This window comes from Vulpes vulpes, chromosome 16 (genome assembly GCF_048418805.1).
Source record: "Vulpes vulpes isolate BD-2025 chromosome 16, VulVul3, whole genome shotgun sequence".
Lineage (NCBI taxonomy): Eukaryota > Metazoa > Chordata > Mammalia > Carnivora > Canidae > Vulpes > Vulpes vulpes.
The window spans coordinates 75,578,421-75,605,725 of record NC_132795.1 but is presented as its reverse complement, the minus strand read 5'-3'; the positions used below and the strand labels follow the sequence as shown (position 1 = coordinate 75,605,725).

The 27,305-nt window shown below is 37.4% G+C and overlaps 1 protein-coding gene across 4 annotated transcripts in view; it reads right to left on the bottom strand.

Annotated features, from left to right (window-relative positions):
• Positions 1-27,305, bottom strand: part of CAMKMT (calmodulin-lysine N-methyltransferase) — a 387,780-nt gene that overhangs the window by 41,278 nt on the left and 319,197 nt on the right. For 3 of the 4 annotated variants that reach the window (XM_025992568.2, XM_025992570.2, XM_072741731.1), the window contains 4 exons: positions 20,851-20,911; positions 18,789-18,843; positions 17,664-17,727; positions 10,191-10,257 (listed from right to left, as the gene is read on the bottom strand). In XM_025992568.2, the coding sequence (XP_025848353.1) occupies positions 10,191-10,257; positions 17,664-17,727; positions 18,789-18,843; positions 20,851-20,911 (247 nt within the window). The remainder of the gene's footprint in view (positions 1-10,190; positions 10,258-17,663; positions 17,728-18,788; positions 18,844-20,850; positions 20,912-27,305) is intronic. The other variant, XM_072741732.1, reaches the window with a different exon arrangement.

Here is a 27,305-nt window from a genome sequence, read left to right as displayed (position 1 = left end):
ACTTTCAAGCACAGTGCATTTTAATATAAGAATTTCACTATATGTTGCCAACTTCAAATTAGAGCTTCTAAAATAATGGGGTAAAAATTGCTCTGATCTAGCATTATGGTAGCAGCTTAGGGTGACCCAGATTAGATGGTTCAAAAGATAAGAAAAGCTTTCAAATTCTTTTAAGAAGCCAGCATACCAGTAATATTAAAATATAATAAGGATTGTGCAATAAAACTGTGGACCAATTTTACTGATGAATATCAATGCAAAAAGCCCAGATAACATCAAACACTGTTGATGAGAATGTAAAATGGTTTAGCCAACTTGGAAAACAGTCTGGCAATATCTCAAAAAGTTAAACACAGTTTAACTTTGAAACTTGTCACAAGAACTTGTACACAAATATTCACAGCAGCACTATTCATAATAACTAAAAAGTGGAAACCACCCAAATGTCTATGATAAATGGATGAATAAAATGTGATTTATCCATCCACCAAAAAACTACAAGAACTGATGAATGAATTCAGCAAGTTTGCAGGATACAAAATCAATGTACAGAAATTTGTAGCATTCTATACACTAAAAATGAAGGAGCAGAAAGAGAAATTAAGAAAACAATCCTATTTACAATTGCACCAAAAATAACACCTAGGAATAAACTTAACCAAGGCGGTGACAAACCTGTCCTCTGAAAAGTATAAAACACTAATGAAAGAGGTTGAACGGAAACAAATGGAAAGACATTCCATGCTCATGGATTGGAAGAACAAATATTGTTAAAATGTCTATATTACCCAAAGCAATCTACAGATTTAATGCAATCTCTATCAAAATACCAACAACATTTTTTATGGAACAGGAGCAAACAATTCTTTTTTTTTTAGGAGCAAACAATTCTAAGATTTGTATGGGACCACAGAAAACCCCGAAATAGCCAAAGCAAACTTGAAAAGGAAAAACAAAACTGGAGGTATCACAATTCCAGGGTTCAAGTCATATTATAAAGCTGTAGTAGTCAAAATAGTATGGTACTACACAAAAATAGATACATAGGTCAACAGAACAGAGTGGAAAGAAATAAACCCATAATTATATGGCAAATTAATCTTTGACAAAGGAGGCAAGAATATGTGATGGGAAAAAGTTTCCTCAACAAATGGTGTAGGAAAAAATGGACAGCTACATGCAAAAGAAAGAAGCTGGACGACTTTTTTACACCACACACAAAAGTAAACTCAAAGTGGATTAAGGACCTAAATTGAGACCCGAAACCATAAAAATACTGAGAGAGCACAGGCAGTAATTTCTCTGACATCTAGTGTAACAAAATTTTTCTATATATATGTTTCCTGAGGCAAGGGAAACTAAAGCAAAAATAACCTATTGGGATTACATCAAAATTTCAAAAGTTTCTGAACAGCAAAGGAAACAACCAATAAAACTCAAGGACTAAATGGGAGAAGATATTTGCAAATGACATCTGATAAAGGGTTAGTATCCAGGGAATATAAAAAATTTATACAATTCAACACCCCCTCCCCCCCCCAAAAAAAAAACAAATAAAAAAATGGGCAGAAGACAAAAATAGACATTTCTTCAAAAAGACCTATAGATGGCCAACAGACACATGAAAAGATGCTCAACATCACTCATTATCAGGGAAATGTAAATCAAACCCACAATGATTAATTACCTCACACCTCTTAGAATGACCAAAATCAAAAGCTCAAGAAACAAGTGTTAGCAAGGGTGTGGAGAAAAAGGAATCCTTATGCACTGTTGGTAAGAACGCAAACTGGTGCAGACATTGTGGAAAACAGTATGGAGGTTCGTCAAAAAGTTAAAAACAGAACTATCCTATGATCCAGTAATTGCGCTGGTAGGTATTTATCCAAAGAATGTGAAAATACTAATTTGAAGGGATATATGCACCCGTATATTTATTGTAGCATTATTTATAATAGCCATATTATGGAAGCAGCCTAAGTGTCCATCAATAGATAGATAAATGGATAAAAAAGATGTGTGTTTATATATGAAATGAAATATCACAATGAAATACTATTCAGCCAGAAAGAGAACAATGAAATACTATTCAGCCAGAAAAAGAATGAAATCTTGCCATTTGCAACAACATCATGGATGGATACACAGTATAATACTAAATGAAGTAAATCAGTCAGAGAAAGACAAATATCATATGATCTCACTCATATGTGAATTTGAGAAACAAATGAACAAAGGAAAAAAAGAAAGACAAACCAAAAAACAGACTCAACTGTAGAGAACAGAAGGTTACTAGAGGGGAGGTAGGTTGGGGGATGGGTGAAATAGGGGAAGGGGATTAAGAGTACACTTATCTTGGGGAGCACGAAGGCATGTATGAAGTGTTAAATCACTACATCATACACCTGAAACTAATACAACACTGTATGTTAACTATGCTGGAATCAAAATAAAATAAAATAAATGTGTTCTAGTCATACAGTAGAATATTATTCAGCCATAAAAAAGAATGACATCCTGATACATGCTAAAACATGAATGAACCCCAAACGTTATGTTAAGTTAAATAAACCAGATATGAAGGACCATATGTGATATGATTCCATTTATGTGAAATGTCCAGAATAAGCAAATCCATAGAGCCAGAAAGTGTATCAGTGGCTCCCTAGTGCTAGGAAGGAGAAAAGCGGGGGGGTGTAGGGGCAATGGGCAGTGGCTAATGGGTCACTCTTTTCGGGGATGATGAAAATGTTCTAAATTGATCATGAGGATTGCACAACTCTGTGAATATCCTAAAACCCACTGAATTGTACACTTTTACTGGTGAATTATATGGTATGTGAATTATATCTCAAAAACTTGTTATAAAAATAATTTCATATAACATGCTAGAATACACAACAGCATGTTAAGAGATGAATTGAGACACCATAACGAAGTGACCAGAAACACAGAGATGCTTTAATATTAGGAATCCTGTTAAATATGAGTTGTCATAGTGACAGGTGAAGTAAGAAAAACAATTTGGTCAGCTCCATTCACGCTCAAAAAGCATCTGCTGAAGTTCCATATTTATTTGTAATAAAATCTCTTAAAAACAAGGAAATTAAAAACTCCCTTAACAAGATTAAAAAAATCATATATATTTCCACTCAAATGCTAATGATGCATATCTAATGGTGAAACATTAGAGGCATCCAACAAAGTCGGGCTCAAAATGCCTATTATTTAATATCATCTTGAAAATTCTTATCTTTTCAATAAAATTATACAAGAAATACAAAAGAAAAGGTATAAGAACTAGAAAAAAGTCAAAATCATCACCATTTGCAGATGATGGGATTTTTGACGTGGAAAACTCAAGAGAATAAACTGACAAACTAGCAGAAATAATAACTCATTGAGGTGACTGAACATTTACTATACAAAACCCTATAGCTCTCTTTATTTATGTACATATAACAACCAGTTAGAAAGTATAATGAAAGAGAAGATCTCATTGACAAGAGAAACAAAACTAGTTTCCAAAAGTAAATTTAACAAGAGAAATGAAGAAAGATTTCAGTTGCTAGTGGAACATCTAAAAAAACTTAAATGAAAAAGAAATGCCCTGTTCTGGATTAGGAAGAATCAGTCATAAAGATGTCAAGGCTTGGGCAGCCCCGGTGGCCCAGCGGTTTACTGCAGCCTTTTGCCCAGGGCCTGATCTTGGAGACACGGGATCGAGTCCCAGGTCAGGCTCCCTGCATGGAGCCTGCTTCTCCCTCTGCCTGTGTCTCTGCCTCTCTCTGTGCCTCCCATGAATAAATAAATAAAATCTTAAAAAAAAATATGTCAAGGCTTATTAGTTAAGTTGTATTTCTTTCAATCACAATGGAAATGCCAGTATAATAAAAATATCAACATAATTTTAGAAAATTCTAAAACAAAGAATAATGATAAGGGACTAATCGTAACAGATAGGAAAATATATTACAAAATTGTAATTTACACTATGGTAGAGTCATATAAACAAAGTTCACTTCTGAAAATGTGTTCTGCAGATATACTTTCAAACATACATCCAGGTACAGATATGTTCACTGCAGCATTGTTTATAATAGCAAAATAACTGAAAACAGACTATTATCAAAGTAAAATGTTATTTTTAGCAATGGATAATGATATGGTCATTCTCTTAAAAATTGAAGATTGTCCCTTGTTCTTTTTATTTTTTATTATTTTTAAAAATATTTTATTTATTTATGCATGAGAGACACAGAAAGAGAGGCAGAGACATAGGCAGAGGGAGAAGCAGGCTCCCTGCGAGGAGCCTGATGTGAGACTTGATCCCAGGACCTTGGGATCACGCCCTGAGCTGAAGGCAGATGCTCAACCACTCAGCCACCCAGGAGTCCTGCCCCTCGTTCATTATAAAGTGAAGAAATCTTTTGGAAATGAAGATGTTTTTACCTGATATGTAACTTTAGGGATACAGATTTCTATGAAGGAGTGATTCTTCTCTTAAAACTGGAAGGCATTTCCACAGAGGATCTAGTAGTCTGATAGGCATATCTTGCTATCAATATAGAACCTGGCCAAATTTGGGTGGTGAGAATTTGATCTCAGTGAAGAGTAGGGAACTGCATGTCCAAAGAGTTGATACAATGTTATTCTAGAATAAAAGGCCTTAATTTTTAATTTGCTGCAGTTTAAGAGGATGTCTAAAAAAAAAAAACAAAAACGCAGTGCCCCCAAATGTTAAAATCTGGCTCATTTTAATACAAGAAGGAGAACTGTATCAAAATACCAGAAACTGGATATCATGCTTGTTGGGAGCTGGTTTCTTCAGCACAAAACACTAAATAATAGGGCATATAGACCCTTCTTAAAATTTGTCAGCCAAATAAAAAATGTTTGCAATAGAAAGTACACAGAGTAATTTCATTTCCCCATGTCCAAGACCACGATGGAAGGAAAGGGGACTGTGGCACCTCTAGAATTCTCAGCAGTGTTTAAGACTCTGTTACCGTAATTGTAGCAAGACCCACTAACACGTATAGTTTATCAGAAAATTTCTCAAAGAGAGCCCTCAGCCTCCTTATCTTGGTTACCTTCTTCTAACCTTTCTCTTCAACGTGACAAAGGACAGATAAACACCTACTTACAATGTCAGTTTGTCTACAGACACGGCATGTGCAGGCCTGAGAAGAAGCCTATCCTGAAATGAAAGGCAGCTATCTGATGTATAAACTCATGTCTGAGTCTCTAGAGCTTGACTCTCTCCTACTAAAAATTATTTGGTTCCATAAGCCTTACGGATTCGTGTCTTTCAAAATGTGCTCCAACTACAAATCTTACAATCTCTCCTGTAAGAAGGATACAGTTAGTGTACTAATTGCTTCAGGGAACACAAAAATATATTAAGCAGAAAAATTTCTGTCTTCCCTGTTAAGAGTGTGGAGTCCAAGAAAGCAGGGACTTTCTCAGTTGTTCAATCACTGCATCTCCAGCACGTAGAACAGTACTTGGTGCACAGAAAGTGATGGAAATATTTGTCAAGAAATGATGAACTGGGCACCTGAGTGGCTGAGGCAGATAAGCATCTGCCTTCAGCTCAGGTCGTGATCCTGGAGTCCTGGGATGGAGTTCCGCATTGGGCTCCCTGCTCTGTGGGGAGCCTGCTTCTCCTTCCTCTGTCTGCCACTCCCCTGTATTCTCTCTCTCTCTCTCACTCTCTCTCCCCCTCTCCCTCTCTCTCTCTGTCAAATAAATAAATAAAATCTTAAAAAAGTGAATAATGTCATTCATTTGGGGAATATAAAAAATAGTGAAAGGGAATAAAGGGGAAAGGAGAAAAAATAAGTGAGAAATATCAGAAAGGGAGACAGAACATAGAAGACTCCTAACTCTGGGAAACGAACTAGGGGTGGTGGAAGGGGAGGTGGGCGGGGGGTGGGGGTGACTGGGTGGTGGGCACTGAGGTGGGCACTTGACGGGATGAGCACTGGGTGTTATTCTGTATATTGACAAATTGAACACCAGTAAAAAATAAATTTATTAAAAAAATGAATAATGGCCACAAAAATAAGACAACAGGCTTTGAGCAATAAGAGAATATGGCATATTTAACTGGGACCAATCTAAGGGCTATAGAAACTAAAAGGATGACAAGATTAGGGCTGGAGAAAGGCAGGAGAAATGGTAAGTAAGCCATCCTACAAGGAAGGATTTAGAAGTATAAGAAGGAGGGGAACAGGAATGGCTAAGGCCAGAGATGGGAAAGACCAGATGTGTCCAGAGAGTACAGAGGCTTGGGTGGCCGTGGGAGAGGGTCACGGAGGAGGTATATGCTGGGGAAGCAGAGACAGCTAGACTGAGTGAGGGGAGTGAAGGAAGTGACGGTAGGCTGCAGAAGGCCTAGAAAAAACAGCAAGTGGATCCCACTTGGTTTGAGATTTACATTTTTAAAATCATTTTTCATACTCCGATTTAAACTTTAAAAGAAAATGAGCCTCAGGAAAGATACAAATCTTAAAAAGTAGGAGGGTAATGGGGCCAATAGCCAGTCCTGGAGGCCCACAGAAAGGTGAAATTTGGGTTATAAAGAAGTCTTAAATGTTATAATAAGTTCCATAGTTTACTAAAATTAATGGTTTATCAAAGAATAATAAAAGTCACAGGCCTAAATTCACTACCAATTTTCACACAAAGATAAACTCTTTTCTTAGGCAGAAACTTACTTTTAGTATCACAGCAGGGTATATTTGATAGATTTTTTAAAATGTTGTAACTGTTAACTAATATTAACCAGAGAATGACGCCATTCACTAATTCTGGAACACCCAGAAACATGCAGACGTCAAAAGCTCCGAATGCTTCTTTATTAGAAAGTCAGAGTTTTGAAGACAGCTTCAGATAAACCTAACAATTGAGAAGCTGTAAATATCCTTGCTCTTTCAACCACTCTCTAGCTATATTTAGCAGCACGATTTCCTTTGTTCACCAGTTACTCTCCAGAACTCCATATTTATGTTCTCCAAGGCAGAATAGCTTGGACCTATTAGTTAAATGAATGGATGGCTGCATGGATGGACACACAAATGAACCATCAAATGATTGCATTAAGATCTGTGAGACGAAATGGATATAATGCTTCATCTACGTGCATCCTAGATCTTTCTCGGCCAGGGCTAAAGCTTCCAGGCCTCCACAAACAGGTCTGTCACACCCAGCAACAATTAGACGGGATTAAAGTGGAACAGAGGGAATAAGAAAGTTTGTTATTAGAGGATGAGCGTTTTGCTAGACAAGGGTGGTGGTGATCAGGAGACCAGGGGTGGATTCAAGGCAGAGCTACTGAAGCTTAAGTGTTCAGGGCCCTCACTTGCACAGGCTCCTCGCAAAGCCCAAAAGGAGCCCTAGACACGTGTTCACGTGGTCAAATGCTTCCGTGATATTTGCCAAAGTCAGGTATCAAGCCCATTCTCCTGAAGAGGGCCCTGAGAATAAGTTTCAGGCCCCACCCAGGCAGAGTCCACCCTGGCTGAGAGGCAGGAGGGGTGTTGGGAGTCACTGAGCACACACAGAGCACCGGGAGCAGGAGCCTGGGGTGCTGTGCATATCCTGGGAGGTTTCTCATTTCTTTCTTAAAAACCACCATTTCTGGGGCACCTGGGTGGCTCAGTGGTTGAGCGTCTACCTTTGGCCCAGGGTGTGATCCCTGGGTCCTGGGACTGAGTCCCGCCTCAGGCTCTGGGGAGCCTGCTTCTCGCTCTGCCTGTATCTCTGCCTCTCTCACTGTGTCTCTCATGAATAAATAAATAAAATCTTTCAAGCAAAACAAAACAAAACCACCATTTCCTAAGCCCACAGTTCCCATACCAGGGTATTCCTTTCTGTTGCTACAGCTTCTTTGCACATGAAGTCACGGGAGACATTCAGCTGTTCCAAACTTCATGTCAAGCTTTGAAGTGCTTTTTAATAGCAGAAGTATTGGCTCACAGGTGGGCTTTGTAGCCATGGTAAATACTTCTCAGTTATCTGTTGCTACTGTTATTCCACACCTCCAATTTGGAGGAGAAATTCTGCATATGCATTGAGGCACTAAAAAAGAAGAGTGAACTATATCTTAGCTCTTTTGTGAACAGTTTCCTTTTATTTCTTCTTGCATGGAACTAATGTGCTCATCATATTGTACTGGTTATGGGTGGGAAAGCAGTGGAAGGAAGGGAACTGCTGATTATTACATCACTGGTTGGCAGTTCCTCTTAGCTTCTGGAAGGTTAAGTGGTCAAGTCACTTCTTCATATGAGATCAAGGTATTTCAAGGACTGACTCATCCCTCAGTTTTCTGGCAAAGTGCTTTAGTAGACTTCGGAAAAATGCTTGCAGTGGTTAAAAGGAAAAACTGACCACAATTAATAAAGACAAAAAAAAAAAAAAAACCACCCAAAAAACCAAAACCCAAACCCCTCATCTTGGAGGTTCCTGAATGACTACTGTCATATAGACTATATGTGCAGGTACATCTTAGAACAATATATTTAGAGAGAGTATTTTTGAGAACAGATAAATAGAGACAAAGGCCATTTTGGATACATCCTGTGTTGAATAATGACATTTTGCTTCTTTAGGTAACTTAATTATTTTATGAAGAGATGACAGAAAATACTGTTGCACTCCATAAGTTAAACACTTGACATCTTTTATTCCTCAAAATGGAACATTTTCAAAATCTAGATATGTTTATTAATTAGTGATTATTAACACCCAGTAAACAACATTATGTCTTGTAAAAACACAATCTCTCTTCACAGCATGATGCTGAATCTATTATTCCCTGATTCCATATGCTGAAATACACTCAAATGGTCACAAATGACCTTAAGCATTAAATAAATGTAAATGAGGACAACACAGAAAATGTGCTTTTGATTGATAACTAAAAGACCAGGTTGAAAATCACATCCCCAAATGAAGTCCTCCCCAGAAGGGTATGACAGTCTACACTGTGGAGTAAAGGCTGCCCTAAGAATGAAGAAGACACAGGTAACGGATGGCTCTTTCTCCTGACCTGCCTGAGGCTTTCTGGGAAGCGGAACTGGCTTGTTATTTATATGAGAAACACATAGTACACCACCCTCTGTGCCACTTACACTGACATTCTACTGCAGGATTTAAAAACACGTATATGGACACTTCCTTACCTTCACCAGCTGACCTAAGACAAAAACTAATTATTGCTATTCCATTCCATGGCCTCATCTCAATAGGTTGACCACTGGAGATTTCTTAAGCATTGTTATGGTTCATTCATCTTCTCCCCACCCCCCAAACTGAGTAGTTGGGGTGGGAAAGCATCTTCAACACAGAGAAAACTCAAAATATCAAAGAATGACAGACTAACAGTAAGAAGTAAATTAAATAACCAGTTAAAAATTAGATTGTTCTCCTAATGTCCGGGGTTCAATGTATAAATGAAACATGCACAAATACAGATATTTCATGTGAAAAGTACTAAATGATTGATTACTCACTCTTCTAGGTCCTATCATCAGGGCAAAAGAAAACGTAGCATCACAGAAAACACTATTGTTTTGATTGAGGGTAAGCATTTCTCCAAGTTTGAATAAGAATGAACAGAGTCTAAATGGGAATGGATACCTAGATTATTTTAAAATCATGACTGGCGCAGGGTTTCTCAATCTTGGCACTATGGACACTTGGGGCCAGGTAGGTCTTTGTTATGGGCACTGTCTTGTGCATTGTAGGATGGTTAGCAGCATCCCTGGCCTCTATCAACTAGCTGCCACTAGCAATCCTCTTACCTGGGTCAGGACAATGAAAGCGGCCCTGGGGGTAAGATTGCCCTTAGGTTGAGGACCAAAGGAGTAGAGCCTTCATCAGGAGGTCCCAGGAAGACTTCTCCCAGCCTCAGACTGTACACTCTTAAACTCTAAAATGGTTTAATCCTTAAACCATTCCCATTCTAGGGTTCAATACCATTTCAGGTTTCCGCATTAACTGAAGATAGTGAAAATGCCTGCCTGCCTTGTTACAGGTTCTTCTAAACATTAAATAAGATATTTTAAAACTACCTAGAACAGCGCCTGGCTCATAGTAAGTGCTCAGTAAATGTTCGCTGTTATTATTTTTAATTCTAATCCATACAGAAAACCAGAATGTTTTAATGCAGAAAGGTATCTTACCAGCTTGATATTTTCCGAGTTTTAAATGCTCCAGCCTTCTGATTCCTTGTGATGATGTCTCTCACGTCTAAAGGACAGAGTTAAGAAAGCTTCTGCAGTGACTGTCAACTGACTCCCTGGCCCCAAAAAGGCCCACAAACATGGTGATCCTCTTACTGCATATGGGATCAGCACAGTGTGAAGGGAAGAGTTGTAGGGTGGGAGGAAGGAGAAGAAGGGTCTAGCCCTGGCTCTACCTCCAAATGTGGACTTACTTGTCACAGGCAAGTTCTTTAATTCACTGGGCTGCCAGGAGCACGCAGGCAAGGCCCAGGGTATGGGCGTTGGTGGGTATACATGACTATTGCATAGGTGCCTTGCCCCACTTACTTAAAAGAGCTACAAGCCCAAAGGCAAGCCTCTTTCAGTCAGTAGGGAAAGGGCTTGTACCAAGAAAAGCCATATTTCTTGAAAAGATGTTTTGAAGAGCTGGTCCATTACACCACACAGAGCCATCTTGATGCAGGTCTGTGGGAAAAATCATGTCAGGTTCCAACACCGGGCAAAGCTGAGATCTTTTACTTTAACTTCTAGACACTAAATCTTACAACTGTTCTTGTTTCTCTTCTTGCTCCAGTCCCTGTGCAACCCAGAACCACACGGATGACCTAACTCTATCAACCACAAGAGCTCATGGCATATACTTTCAGTACTGATCTGTCATCCAGGCTTCATCCTATTTTCCTGGCTTTCTGATTTCAATTGCCCTCATTTTCTCATTTATTTTATATGGTATATCCTATGTGTCACTGTAAAAAGCCTCAAAGTCCCTCCTTCGGAATAAAGCAGGTTCAAATAAACAAGAAATAAAATAATTCCAGTGACGGCTCCAAGCTGAACTAAATTGGGCCCATGGGGAGGACACCAAGCAGACAAGCGATGTTCCCCTATTGCTAAGAAAAACAGATTTCCTGAATGCTCGGAACAAGCAGTGGCCAAGATCCCCCTGCAAGAACAGAGCCACAGGACTTTTTAACCCAAATCTCTGCTTGAAACATCAGGCACACCCATTTCTTCTCTGAGTGAATAAGCAGGTACTGTGATAGCTTTCTCCCCCCAGTTGTGGGTAGGAAAAATCAATTAGGTCTCCTAATGAAGGGCTTTGTGGAGGTTTACAAAAGTGCTATAATGCAGACTTTTTTTTTTTCCTGGGTGAACTTTCCTGTATGCAAATTAAATACCGTTAAATTACATTCATTAAAAAAATAAAAGAGACTAATTTGCCTACTTGTTTTGATTAACTAAAATGACACATCGGCCTACAGTTCTGTCTATTTCAGGAAGAAAGTATTTCAGGAAAGTCTTCTAAATGAAATGTCTTGTAGAAAAGGACAGCTGACATCTTTATTCTGAGAAGAACAAAATTAGGAAAGAGTCAATTGACAACTGTTTTTGCTTGAGCGCCCCCACTCTCCGGCCACACCCTACGCCACGTTCCCACGTAATCCAACCACATGCCACAATGTGCCTGGTACACCTGTAGCGTCGTATGAGTACATGACTAATCTATCAAGCAAAACATATTATTTTGTTAGTGGAGGTAATACTTTTTATAAAATAGTCACAGGGAAGTCAAATTATATAACTCTGAAAACCTATTAATAATTTTTAGTAAACATCTTAACGCTATATGCTTTTATACAATTTATAAACCTATGACTCCAGGTGGTCAGGTTGAAGCAAGTATACGTATTTATATTCTGGAGTTGCTTTCTTTTTTTTTTTCATGAAAAAAATTCACAGCAGTATTTAGGCTGCTTTATTTTTAAAGCTGGGAAGGAAATATATTTTATGGGTTAGGGGGTGTTTTACGTTAAAACAAGTACAAAGGGAAAAACAAATGGCAATAGTGTATTAAAATATCTTAAGAGATATATTCTAATACTCTGTCCTCCCACCCTTCACTTTAGATCAGATTTTGAGGCTGTTCTTCTGGTTAGCACTGTGTCTAATAATAAATTTTGTCATTTTTCTGTGTCACCTCAGAGTGATAAAGGAAATCCAATCAAATCAAGTCAATATATCCAGGATACTATTCAACAGGATGGACCAAATAATGTTCCTTGCACTGTACCCAACTTCTGGAAGTCTTCAGTGGGAAGTACTGGGTTCCAAGAAAGCTTTAACATGATTTCTGATTAATTGGATACAGGACAATCACCTCCAGTGTCCTTGTCTGGGCTTCAAGAGCTATAGGATCTATGCTTGTGGCTAAAATAAACCAGGTTTCTACATCTAAGTTTTCTTCCCCAAAAAGCACAGTTCAAGAGTGGGGCTCTCTTTTAATTTTGGTTCAGTTGAGTATTATTCTTAAAATCTCTATTTTTGTATAGTAATAGTTTACTTAACAAGTAACTTTAACTTTAATTACATATAAAATATTAGCCTCCTCCTGCAATTAGTGATTGCTATGTTTGTCAGTAGTTGCATCTACATTTTGGGACTTGGAATTGTTTTTTAAGCAAGAAAGTTATTTTTAATAATAACATTGTGATTCACAGAGCATTACTTTCTCAGTTTGTGTTACCTTTATTTTCATCGGACCATCCAAGGTGAGGGCAGGATACCATGAAATTATAATGTAAGTCCTATTCATTTTAATCTCTAAAGTTTTTTTTTTAATGCTAGATGTGGCAATATTTGCCAACTTAAAGGCTGCAAAATATTCTTAAATGTGCTTGTTATCAAAAAAATTGAGAGGATGACAGGGAGGTGCTTTGAACCCTATTAGCAATGTCAACTGTTAGATTTTTGGGTGAGAGGCCTTTTCTTCCTGAGGGTGTTGAGGAAAATGTAAGATGACACTCAGCCAACCATCCTAGGTCTTGGTGAAATGGAATAGTTTAATGGGGGGTTGAATAAAAAAGCTTTGAAGTCAAATGAAACAGGCTGGCTTCTAGGCTGATTTTGATACTTAGTGGCTGTGTGAACTTGGGTAAATTAGCCTCTCTGAGCTCCATCTCAAAAATAGGAATAATGATACCTATTTTATAAGCTTAATGGAGCACCACATAGGATGAACCTGACACATATAGGTGCCTAATTCATGTCAATTCATTATCTTTTTCAATAATTCAGGCAAAAGCTCTGAAGGGATGAAGAGGCTGGGGAATAACTAAAATGAGGTTTGGCAGTCAAGCTTTATTTTCTCTCCCTGATGCTCAGATGAATTATGTGGACACTTCAATTGCAGAATTTAAATAACTGGAAGGAATCAAAGAACTTTTGCCCTGTAGATTTTCAGTGTCTTTCACATTTATCCATGTCCTCCAGTCAAGGCATAGTCTGTGTCCAACAAGAACAGGGACTTGGTTCGTCTTGTCCACTACTATGTTTTTAGAACCTGAGATGGTGTGCAATTAATGGTGGTTGAATTAATTTTAATTAATTAGATTAATTTATTACTTAATTTAAATTGAATTTTCAAAGCTATTTATTGAGCTCCTACCCAAAATGAGGCACACAGAGTCCATTAATGACTCAGCAAGCAACCAGGAGTACAGCTGGCACAGATATTAGAGGGATGATGGCCTAGTATTCCTAAGGTCTCCACCATCCACAGCACAGGCTACACAATCTACAGGAAGCTTAATTTATTAGTTACTCAAGTCAGAGATTCTGTTGATAAATAAAATAATGCTAAGTCAGGGATATTTCCTTTATTTTTTTTTCTTTTTTTTTAATTTTTATTTATTTTTTATTTTATGATAGTCACAGAGAGAGAGAGAGAGAGAGAGGCAGAGACATAGGCAGAGGGAGAAGCAGGCTCCATGCACCAGGAGCCCGACGTGGGATTCGATCCCGGGTCTCCAGGATCGCGCCCTGGGCCAAAGGCAGGCGCCAAACCGCTGCGCCACCCAGGGATCCCAGGGATATTTCCTTTAAAATGCACAGGAGATTTATGAATTTGGGGTGAACCCTAAGCTCAAGGTCATGATCCAGACTGTGCATGCTGTGGAACTAAGATGCTTGGATCGGGAGCATGAGCAATGGGTCACCAAGCACTGTCACAGTCTGCAGATAACATGCCTGATGCTTCCTAAGGATGAGTCGAGGCAGGGTGCTTGTGTTGGGAGAATTAGTGAGTGTACCTCTAGGTATTGTACTTTTATTCATTACAATTTGGAAGAGGCTTAGCATCGATAATAACTCAGTATACCATTTCTTCCCCCTCGTCTTTTGTCACTGTCATCACCAGCTACGAACATTAGTAACTATTCTGTATAGGCACATGGAGATTTCCTCCTTTATTACACCAAAAGGGCTGTGCCAAAGAAAAGGGAACACATTTCAAACTATCTTTGGTGAAGTTGAGAACTGGATGAACCAAATGATGCCATTTCCAATGTATCCTTTGTTCTCTTTGGGTACAGATAAAATGGCATCTGTAAGGAGGGGCAGCTCTCAGGTAGGGGGGCTCTGGATGAGACCCACCAATGCAGTTTAAGGACCAAGGAGAACCTCAGGGACATGTCCCTACAAGTTTGGGAAAATATTTGGGATTTACAACACTCACCTATACCTCGTCTTAATCTCTTTTCAGAGATCTCTCTTTAATAGATCTCAAATCAACATCTAGCTTTCTAGGGTCAAGGGAGAAAGCTCTGGAAGACATAGCCAATCCATCTGATATATCTTAGGGAAGATTACAAATAACCTCACAACTGGCTGATATGCTTCTATGATATAAAGATTCAGAACTCATCCATTCATTACCTTACATATTTAAAAAATAGAAATAATAGAAGATAAAAAGGAAATATCAAAAATGCTATTTTTTTTAAAAAAAGGGTAAAAATCAGAACCTTAGAAGCCTAAGAGACTAGGAAATTAAGGTTCAGTTAGGTTCATTAAATTTCGGATGCCAAGAACAACAAAAATAATTTTTAAAATGATGAGAATAATATACAGGCCAATACTCAGATGTGATGTGCGATTGCCAGGTCGATTTTCAATTACATTTCACTGATGTATTCATTTGTTTCTTAATGTGCTCATCTTGCCCATTAAGAATAATTAGCAGCTTTGCTTAGAGATTTTCTGGCTTCTGGCAATGTTTCTCCCCTTTTTTGTTGACATCCACTTTTACTTTTTAGAAAGTAATTTTTGGATAATATCCGACAACTGCCATATAATTTAGGCTTCCTAAAATTTTAAAGGAAAGATGTAAACAGTAATTTTTAAATGAATTTGTTTCAATCTATATGCATCAACAGTATGTGAGTCAGTGAATTAGTTATTCTTTCAGAAAGTGGGCACACAGATAGAAAAGAAAATTTCATTCATATTAACCTCACTCAGTACAACAGCTTACAACGGATGCCAATTGTAAGCTCTGTTAGCAAATCAAGAATAACATTAGTAGTAAAAGCAGGAAAAAATACATTGCCAATTTTTAAGGCTTTAGGCACGCTTTTTTCTCTTAATTAAAAAAAATTAGATCTAGTTACAAAAGAAAAAGGCACACAAACATAGAACCACTGCATGATAAAAACTGAACTCCATCAGGAGAGTCCTAGGAGATGAAATGAAACACACCACCGGTTTTGGTCTGCATCCTGAAAGGACCTACTTTATCTACATTGTAAAGTTCTTCCCCTCCTGCCCTTTGGCACCCCGCTATATTAAACCCATTGTAAAACCCAGCACAATAAAGCACTCTCAGGGCTGAGCTTCTGAGGACCAAATGTTAAAAATCCATTTTCTTGGGAGGGGGCTGTACCAATCATTTCTTTGAAAGGCCAGCAGAGTGAATACAGAATCTGAGATTTCCTCTCTGATTCCAAGAGCTGGCATGGCATCTTTGCTGTTTAAAGCAAAGGTGTGTTAATTAATGACATTAGCATTGCTTCCCTTCTTTGGAAGCTCTGTACTTTAGCTCGATAATAATTTCAGTACAATTAAATTTACATACTGACTACAGATGTTCCTATAGTTTGCTAAAAGTTCTAATTTGTTTCTGATGCTATTAAATGAGACACCTGCTGACTTGAGAAAAACCTCAGGTTGCCGGCCAATCTGAAAGTTTCTGTGGCTAAAATGACCCTGTCTTGTCCAATAATCCTCCTTCCCCACCCCCGCTCCCCCCAAAAAAACATCATCCACTGGGGCTGAGCCAGCATACCTGACTTCCTCTCTGTGTTCCCTGACATGTGGAGGAGGAGCAGTGAAATGATATAGTGCAAGGCATAACTCAGAATAAAGCAGAGTGAATGAAACAACATCGGCTCATCTTCGGGAATATTTTGAGAAACTTGCGACAGTCTGAAGATCATGATTAAAATCCTGCATCTTAAAAAAGGAAGCACCTTTTGTGATCTCTTTCCCTTGTGTGAAAGGCCAGGGTTGTGATTGGCTGTTTTTCCTTCCTGAATTTTTTTTTTTTTAAGTCTGTCAGGCAATTAGCTGGGTGGGGCTCTGTAGAGCACACAAGTGCTGCTGAACAATATTAGCTACTGTGCTTCTTGTACCTCCTTTCTCCTCTCTGAACAGCCTGATAGAGCTGCTGCAAATTTTATTTTTAAAAAATGATATAGCAAAGGCAGGAAAAGAAAATCGAAACATAGGCTTTTATGCAAGAAGCCGCAAAAATCAAAACCGTTTTGGCATTTTAGAGGTCTAACATTCAAATAAGTAGATTGCCTCCTTCATAATGTAAATGTAAGGCATACCAAAAATCCAAAGCAAATATATCTTCCACTTCTCCTCTCAATTTCTAACGGCTGTTAACTGCTCCTGAACAAATCAGCTCGATTGCTAAAGTAGCCACAAATTATGCTTGCTTTCTTAGTTAAAGTACAGTTCAATTTTCATGAACTCTGTGTACATATTAGTAAAGCATAATCTAATATAATGGGGTTTGAGCTGTAATAGCATAGCAGAAAAAAAAAGAGATAGCTTTTATAATCCTAAATAAAAGGAAATAATGAAAAGCTGATAGCTGTTTCCAACGGGGAGCTTCTTGGTAACCCCTCGGCAATTAGAGTAGGTCCAATGCTACCTAACACATACAGACAAGATCAAACCCAAGAAAGGTAATAATGAATGTGAAGCTGGAAGTTAGTCTTTGCAAGCAACATCGGATATCATAAGTATTCAATCATTAATTTTATACTGGGAAATTTCAGTGAAAATGAAAGGACATTAAGAACGCCTGAAAACTATGATGAAACAAATGTTCTGATTGCCTTGAGTCGTCCACAGATCATGGCCTCCTTTAGCAAGAAGTGACTGTAAAAATCTATCAACATAAAAGAAAAAAACCCGTCGTAGCCAATGAATTCCATATATTTCTACTTTTTCTTAATTACTTATCATGTGTGTGGGGGGGATTCTTTTTTAATACCCCATGCTGTCTTTCTTTATATCAATTGTTACTCGGCCGGGAAAAAGGAGTGAACACAACAAACCCGTTTTCTATCTGAATAAGGATACTTCTGATGGCCTTTTCATTCCCATCAGTTAACAGAACTTCTTTGACATCTGCAGAAATAGCAACCTGAAAAAAAAAAAAAAAAAGGAGCACAGCAAACAATGAGCAAATATGCTTGTCTGTGTGGAAGTGAAGACAGGAGTGACAAGCCTTCAGTATCATGCTTCCTCACCTATTTCTCTGTAACAATCTTCAATCTTTTTTCATTTTATGTCTGCATTATTTTAATCATTCAATCAAATCAGTCAATACTTTTATCATTCCATTTGCGGGAGCCTCTATCTTGCTATCATTCTGTTCGGTAATTGCATTGTGACAGCGGATGATGGTATTCTGAGAGGCTTTCATTTGTGGGCTTCTGTTTATCTAGTAGAGCCATCATACAAGGCTGTCACTCTGCCTTTCAGCTTGCTTCTGTCTGACTGCCTGATGCCCTTCATATAACTTTGCATTGCAGGCAGATGGCTTTGTGAGGGTAATTTTTTTGTGAGCTTTGACATGCTCGCACATTGGGCTGTAACCTCGACACATTGTGTAAGAGCGACAGGTTTGTCAAATGCCAATCAGTGTAACAATATGCTTTTATTTGTAGAGACATAAAAACTTGTCTAATGCACTGTGCTGCTACATAATATCTCCTGAATACATGACTCAGAACCCAGAGAATGGGGAACGACGTTCCTGAATGGCCAATCTAATTCAAAAGAATCTAATTACTGAGCGCTCTGGATCATGTTTGTTGGTGTAATAATGCAGGCAAAACATTAGCAGCTATATCATGGTGCTCCAACTGTGATTCGCTGGGCTATTCCTGTATCTTAGCAAATGGGACTATAATCTGAAAAAAAAAAAAAATGCTTTTGCTATGGCAAAGAAAGACCGTGCGAGGCCTGGAATGTCACAACAAGCGATATTGACTACACTGAGGTAAAATGTTTCTGCTCATCGAGGCAACCATAAAATCAATATGATCCGAAAGTAAGTCAATCTAGAAGGTCTCTCAAGACTCGGCAGCTTGACCGCAGCTGATGCTGTTGACGGTTCTCTGACCCAGCCGTTGGAGGCCCTGGAACATTTTTCCTTTTGTTCCTCCCTCTGAATGGGATTGGAATTGAGAAAAGACCTACCATGAGCCCAGCCAAGCATGTCATGCCACCCCCTAGCTCACACACAGCAAGGTCCCTGAAAGAGAGAAAAGAAATGGTAGAACCCATACAAATTAGATGAAAATGGTCAGAGAGAGATATATGTTACAAGAACAAATTGCCATCTGCAGTAAGAACGGCGCTACCAGGAAGTTGTGGAGACATGACTAGGCTACCTCATGTTGCTTTGCGTTTTAAAAATAATTATGAAATAGAAAAGTCACAAAGCAGGCAAATCAGTGGGGGTTCCCTCATTAGTGTTCACTGCAACATTACCACCGCTGAGCTGAAAAATCTGAGAAGGTTCCCTTTTTTTCCCTTGTCAATGGCGCTGTCTTTTAGAACTAAACTAGCTAGAGTAGCGAAAGATAATTGTTAGGAAAGGGTAACACTGTTAATCCACATTCATTCCTTCAAAAACAGTTAGACAAGTAAATGAAGAACATATATGAGTGTGTATATACCTATATTATAGTCACATACACACAACACATGCACACACACATACACACACGCAAATAAATGCAATCTTGGGTTTTTTGGAAAAAAAAATTTTTTTTTGAAAAAAAACACCACGCTGAAACATTTTGGAAAGCCGAACTGCCCCCATAAAGAACAATTACACAAAGAGCATTTAGCAATTAACACTTAAATCACAATTGACCCCAACACAACACAGTGAATAAACAATGCAGGGACATAATATGGTTAAGCCAGCAAACCCAGGCCTAAGTAATGACCGGGCTCTGACTTCACCGCTCCAAAGTAAAGCGGCTCAGAGTAAAAGCTGACAGTCTAGTGTGGCACTCTGCACTCACCTTTCCCTTTGTGCCCAAATATCAGCCCTCAACGTGTGACATTCTTACCCTGGCCCCACTGCTCCATCATTGGAGCTCCAGTCAAGCTTAAGCACAGCGATAAGAGCAAATGCCAGACTCCCAGAGCAGCTCTGTAGCCCAAATTCAAAACTGCCCTGTTCTTATTTCATATGCTTAAACCCCTAAGATTGTTCCTTCTTTCCAGCCTGGGAAGTTTATTACCTCGACAGGAGAAAAGAAACAGAAAGAGGGAATTGAAAAGGAGGGAGAGGTGCAAAGAGAGGGAAGAGGAAGGAGAAGCCAAGCAAGGATATTCATATTCTGGAATACACTTAATGAGTATTTAGTTGTTCAAAGCCATTATAGACTGGTTGGTAAATATGGACCCACAGAGCTTTAAAAAATACATATTATTGACCCAATCTTGTAAATATATATTGTTAAAACACACACCATGATCACTAATGACTTGTCTGGAATCATAATGCGCTATTCAGGAAGTAGATATTGGATGACTTTTATAAAATGAGAATTAAAAATGAAAAATCCTTATTTTCTGGATCTACCAAACAGCTTCAGAATTTTCAAATAAAAGGAGGTTTATTTTCCTTTTCCTAAATCACATCCATGGGTGTGATCTATAATGCACATTGACAACTGAAAACATCTATTTCCATAGCATGGATCTGTAATAGTAATTTATATTTTACAAATACATATTGTTAGATATATAAAATACCTTTAAAACCAGGGTGGAATGGCATCTTTAAATAATAGCTGTGGGGTACTTATTTATCAAATATTCTGTAGTGATTTCCCTAGCAGAAGTTTAAAGAATGTCTTTATTGTGGTTCAGTTGTGTGTGTTTTTTTGTTGTTGTTGTTGTTGTTTTTTTTTTTTTTTTTGACCTTCACAATCAGGGAGGATTGATTGGAGCTTCACTTTTGTTTCCCCAAAATCAAAGTGAAATAAAATGCCTTGAGTGAAAATCAAAAGCCTTTGACATATAGCAAAAAGCTTGCTGTGCAATATTAGTACCCAAAGGCAATTCAGATTTCTTTTCAGAAGCAACATGTTTTCACCATGAACTTTTTCCTTTCCTTTCTCTTTCTTTCTTATATTTCTTTAACAACTTAATTTGAAGAATGTAATCACAGCAATCTTTAATATGCATACATAATACCCATAATGGGCTAAAAAATATCTTTTTAAGTGCAGCTTTGTACCTGAATATATTACTGTGCTTGAGGCAGTAGTAAGCCAAAACCTCTTCAGATGGCCAGATGCCTGGAAAACACAAGAGGATACACTTTTTGATTACACGAGTCTGTTCTATAATCATTCTCTATAGTCGTTCTCTTAAGAAATGGCTTTTAAAAATAATGTTCAGTACAAGCTATTTCAACTTGAATCAAACTTAACATAATTATTACTTGTAATATGTCATATCAAATGAGTTTCTTTTGTTGTTGATTATAGCTCTTTTCCCAGAAAAACAGCAAAATATCCTAAATAATTTTTACCAAATTTCAATCACAAGACAGCAAAAACAATAACCACAAACTACAAATACTAAAAGTCCAATTTTAATGGTATTTCAGGTAGCTGATCTTGTACATGTGAACCTTCTTTTCAGCTAATTCATAAGCGTCAGTTGAAGACCTACTGTATGTGCAGCCCACGTGAGGCAAAAATAAATGGAAAAAACCCTTGCAAAGGAAACATCTGAGGTCCTTTTTCTTTGATTCCATCCTAATGTTTTCAAATACGCATAATTATTTCCTTTCTTCAATTAGAAGTATCAAACTAGAGATTAGAATTAAGAAATTTAAATTTCACTAACTTTGGCACCTTTTTAAATTTGATAATAATCCTCCGCACTAAACTCCATGGATGGGCATCTTCTTTAAATCATCACTTGTAAATCATTTCTTTTGAAGACTTAGGTAGTCTTCATGAACGAATATGAATTCCTTAAAAAAAAAAAAGATAAACATTCTTGGAAATGATAGTACCTAGTGGTTATCACAGAGTAGTCTGGTTGCAAGTGCTTTTAATTTTTTTCTTTACACTTTTCATATTTTCCAAAGATTTTTACAATGACTGTGTATCACTCCTATGATCAGAATAAATCACGTCATAAAAATTATGTTTTCGCCAAGGGTTCAGATTCAAAGGTCAGGCAGGGCACTAGCATCCTGCTCTGCCTGAGGTTGAGAAGGCCCTGCCATCCTGGGAAAGAGCAATGAATGTTCACTGCCTTTGCACTAAACTCTTTTCTAATGGGTCTGGATGCAAAGTTGGAACACCTAATGAGACCTACTTTTTTTTTCTTCTAGATGCATCTCCAGCTTCAAAGAGTGAGAAATCCAAGCACTCCAGAGAAGAGGATGTCAAAGAAATGGTAAGTAAAATCCTAAGGGAATCAGTGGGTAAATATATGAACAGCAAAGATATTGACCCCATAAAAGCATCTGCTGCAGGAAAGTCTGGTCAAGTGTAAACTGGTTCAGCCTCCATGGTATTTCTGGTAAAAATGAGTTTGGGAGAGAACAAAGTAAATCAGCAAGCAGTGTTGGGAGTCATATTTAGGAGAAAAGTCAGAAAGGCCGTGGAGTATAGCAATTAAGATCTCATGTGTTTTGGAACCAGACTTTTTGGGCTCCAGTCCTAGCTTGTTGGGCTGCATTCCCTCACTAGTGACCTTGGGTAGTTTACTTAACCTCTCTGTTCCTCAGATTCCTCATCTGTAAAATAATGTAATTGTAGTATCGACTTCATAGAATTATGAGGATTAAAAAAGTAAAATACGTGAATTGTATTGAGAGCAGTTCCTAACTTGTAATGAGCTCAAAGAAAAATTTGTTGTTAATGTTATTCTTCTGCTATGGGGGATAAAAGAGTAGAAGAGAAAATTTGTGGACCTCGACAGCTATCCCAATGACCAGAATAGATGGAGAACCATTTTGTCCTTCTCCTACCCATGAACCTTGCCACGGCCCCCGAATCCTAATATCTGGCATACCTCCACATTAAAAGAACTCTGTAAAGAATAAAGTATGTAATAAAATTCTCTGAAGGAAGAGCCCAAGACAGTGTTCTACACCAAGTATATATAATCATTAGAATAATGAATTTCTTTATGCCTTTAGTAGATGGTTTTGAGGTTTAAAAAAATAATGATAGGGGAAGGGTATTTAACTAAAATGCAAGCTTTGATTAAGTACAAAAATGTGACTTCTAAAATACATAGTCTTTTAAGAGAGTTTTATAATTTTCTCAAAAAATTATAGAGGTTGATTTTTAACTAAATTAAATACAAAAATATGCAGAACAAAGTTAATAAAATCACCTAAAATTTCACCACTAGTCTATTACACCTCGTAACACTTTGGACATCATTTCAAAAACAGCTTTCTAAGCACAAAGATATTTTACACAAATGGGATCTTATCAGGCAGGTATTTGACAATCTGATTTTGCCCTACTCAATATGTGATGGATAACTTCCCATGACAATAAAAATATACTTGCATCATTACATATATGTATATTTTTAAGTAGACTCCACACCCAGCATGGACCCCAACACAGGGCCTAAATTCACGACTGTGAGATCGAGATCAAGAGTCGGATGCTTAACTGACTGAGCCACCCAGGCGCCCCCTTGCATCATTATTTTTAATGACTGATTTTATGTCTGCATCAAAATTTGTTTAACCAATTTCTTCCTGAAAGGCATTTAAGTTATTTTGAGTTTTTGATATATGAGATTATAAACACTGTTATAATGAAGACACATTTTCCCCCCAAAATATGATTTTTCTCCATAGGTCCAATAACTAGAAATGGGAAATCTGATCAAGGGTTAAATGCCTATCACATATATCAAACCATCTTCCAAAACATTTGCACCAAACTATACCTCCAAATAAGAGTGTTTATTTCCTTAAGGTCTTGCCAAGGTGAGGTTTTGGCAACCTATTTTATTTTTGCTCAGCTATTCAGGTTTCGAAAGTTATCTCAGGGCAAATCAACAGCACAATGACATACCACTTCACTCCTTCTTCTAGGATGGCTATAACCAAAAAAAATCAGACAACAGCAAATGTTGGCAAGGATGAGGGGAAATTATGTAAAATGTTGCAGCTGCTTTGGAAAACAGTCTAGCAGTTCACCAAAAATTTAAATGTAGAATTAACATATGGCCCAGTAATTCCACTCGTAGGAATGTACCCAAGAGAAAATATGTCCACACAAAAACTTGTACACGAATGTTTATAGCAGCATTATTCATAAGAGCCAAAAAGCAGAAACAACCCAAATGTCCATCAACTAATGAGCAGATAAATAAAATGTGGTATTGCTATGTAGTACACTATTATTTGGCAATAAAAGAAATAAAGTACTGATTCATGCTACAACATAGATGGAGCATGAAAACATTATGCTGAGTGAAAGAAGCCCAACACAAAGAACCACATGTTGCATTATCCATTTGTATGAAATGTCCAGAATAGACAAATTCATAGAGACAGATTATACCGTGGTGGTTGTCTAGGGCTGGGTGGTTGAGAGTAAATGTCAAGTGACCTTTTAGAGGTGATGAAATATTTTAAAATTGCAGTGATGGTTGCACAACTCTGTGAATATACTAAAAATCACTGGGTGAATTGTGTAGTATGTGAATTATATCTCAATAATGCTGTTTTTTTAAACAGTTTTGTCATTTCTGTTTGTGGAAATATAATGGTCTTTTTAAAAAAGGATTTTATTTGTTAATAACTTATTCAGAGTTTAAAGAGACATTGAGTTCTGTGAGAATGATTAAGACAAAAATTAAAACAAATGAATATGATTAAGATTAGTACCCAGTCCCTCTGACCCAGTCTTTCTCCTTTCTCAAAAACTACTACTTCCAATTCTTTTAGTTGATTCTTCTGGTAATTAATTCCATTATTTCTACATATGTTTGTATTGTTACTTCTTGATTTTTCAGTTTTAGACAAAATCTATTGACCCCCCAGTATGGAAGATAAGCTTTTTTCACTTTCATCTGTACTCCTCTCCCCGTGTCACACACACCGTGCTCCTTACCCATCCATCATCACTATTGTCCTATTATAGATATATTATAATTTGGTAATATACTGTCATCGTCAATTTCATTATGACCATGAAATAATACTGAGCCATGTAGTAAACTATGATTGCTTTTTCGCTCATGTATAATCCCCCCCCTCCATGGAGTTTATAATTGCCTATTTTTTTCATTTGCTAAGGTTTTTATTCAGTCTCAAAATCCAGTTGTCAATTTCCCCTCTCAGTACATTCATTCCCATCAGGTGTTCTATCAATCTCAGGAGAAAAATCTCTCCTGGTGCCTTCTGACTTGTCTGTCTGGACTGAATGTCCTCTATGCTTGGTATACAGCTGATACCCTAGAATCAATCTTCATTTCATTCCAGACTCCCTTTTGCCCTTCTCCTGTATCCCATCTCTTGTTTCTTCTATCCTTTGTCTTTTCTTGGTTTACATTCTCATTTTAGTGCAAGACATCCCCCAAGAGCTTCTTGAAAAAAAATGTGTGTAAGAGGTAAATATTTGGGAACTTCTATTATTCGGTGGGTAATTTCAATTTGGAAATTCCATATTCTTCAGATCTTGGAACGTTTCTTGGGAAGTTCCATTCATTATTTTATGACCTCCATTTTTACCTGTCCTCCTTATCTAGAATTCTTATTATTTAGATGTTGAATCTCCTGAACTCTAATATTCTTATCTTTTCTTTCCTACTTTCTATATCTTACTGTTTTCTTTTTTTTTCCTACTTTCTTGGAAATTTCCTCAAATTTATCCTCCAACCTTTTTATTGTACTTCTCATTTATGCTATTTTTTTAAAAGATTTATTTATTTATTTATTTATTTATTTATTTATTTATGTGTGTGTGTGTGAGTGCAAATGAGTCAGGGGAGGGTCAGAAGGAGAGGGTGGGAGAGAATCCACAAGCAGATTCTTCTCTGAGTATGGAGCCCAATTCGGGGCTTGATCCTGGGACCCTAAGATCATGACCTGAGCCAAAAAAAGGTGGACACTTAACTGAGTCATCCAGGTGCTCCACATTTATGCTAGTTTTAATGGTAGTTCTCTGAATATTTCTTTTTTAGAGCATCTTATTCCTGTTTCATGGATCATCTTTTAAAAATTATTTGAAAATATTAATTACAGTTTTTCTTATCCTTACATAGCCTATTTTCTTCATGTTGCTTTTTTTCCTATTAATTGATTTTGGTTCCTGTCACATTAAAAGCTTTCTTCAGATATCTGGTAATTCTTTGTTGTTTGCTTTAAACATAATCATAGAAAGAAAACAAAAAACTAGTTGGAAGAGAAGAGGGATGAGTGTATGGGGATGGAGTGGCGTGTAGGTGGTTCTGTGTATGGTCACCCAATCTCTTCAGCCTGGTTTTGGTACTCTATTTTCAACTGTGCCTGATGTCCCTCAACCTAGAACTGTTCAGTTTAACCCTCTCCAGAGAACAAATCTCTCCCATTGGGAGTACAGAGGAGAAGTTACTCAATAGCCTGGAATAGGTATATAACTGCTTTAAAAACAGCTTTCAATCAATCTTCCTTATTTTAGCCTCCTTCAACTCCTACTTTTACAAATGCTCCAATTTCTGAGACTTTCAAAGTTTCAGAAGTCTGAATTGGTTTGGTTTTCAGCTTACTCAACTGCTGGCTTTCTCATATCTGCCAACTCAATGACTTCTCATCCATTTGTTTCCCATCTTCCAAAATTATACTGTTGCATGTCCCCTCATTCTATCATCTTTGTGGGTTTAGGCTTTAAAAAAATCTCTTTACAGCGGTTCAGTGAGTTTTCTGGAAGGAAATGATTTGGATGAATTGTTTAACCTCCAAGTTTACCTGAAATCCAGAAATGTATGGTATTTTGGATGTAACTGTGGGATAATTCTGGAACCCAAGAAATATCATTACTATTCTTATTTCTCACAGAGTGCATTTTTTTTTTTAGCATAAGTACTTTTCTGAGTGGTGGGGTTTCAGTACACATCCTAGAACAGTGACTTCTGGACTCTGTGCAACAGAAAGAAACTCACTGGAAAAGTGATGAGAATAAATTTTAGGAGGACATACAAGCCAATGACACTACTGAGGAGGTTTTTCTTATGCTCAAGATTTTTATACTCCATTAATAATATTAATAATATCACAGGGCTCTATCAACCAATTATAGGCATTTCTGCTATGTTCTTGACATCACCCAATGAGACAGAGAAGAATGCCCAAAGTGGCATTTAAAGTAGCTAAAGTACTGACCCTCCTCAAAAGCATCATAAAATGTTTAAATTAATGATGTACTCTAGATAATTTGTTTCTTAAATACATGTCATGAATTAGGATACTTCCTTAAAAGTTTTCTGAGGCCTATAGTTCCCTATGCCTTAGTGCTTTCTGTATAAATTGAATTAGTTTAACTGATAGCAGAAAAGTCTTCCTTCATCCATTGGGCCTCCATAAAAGCATTAGCTAAATAAGAGCTCTGTTTGAAAGAAGAAAAATAATAGTATATTAGACTTGGGTTTCCATGGTCATTTGATTTCATTCCATTTTCTTTCAAATAAAGGATTGCTTCCTTGCAGATGCTTCTGTCA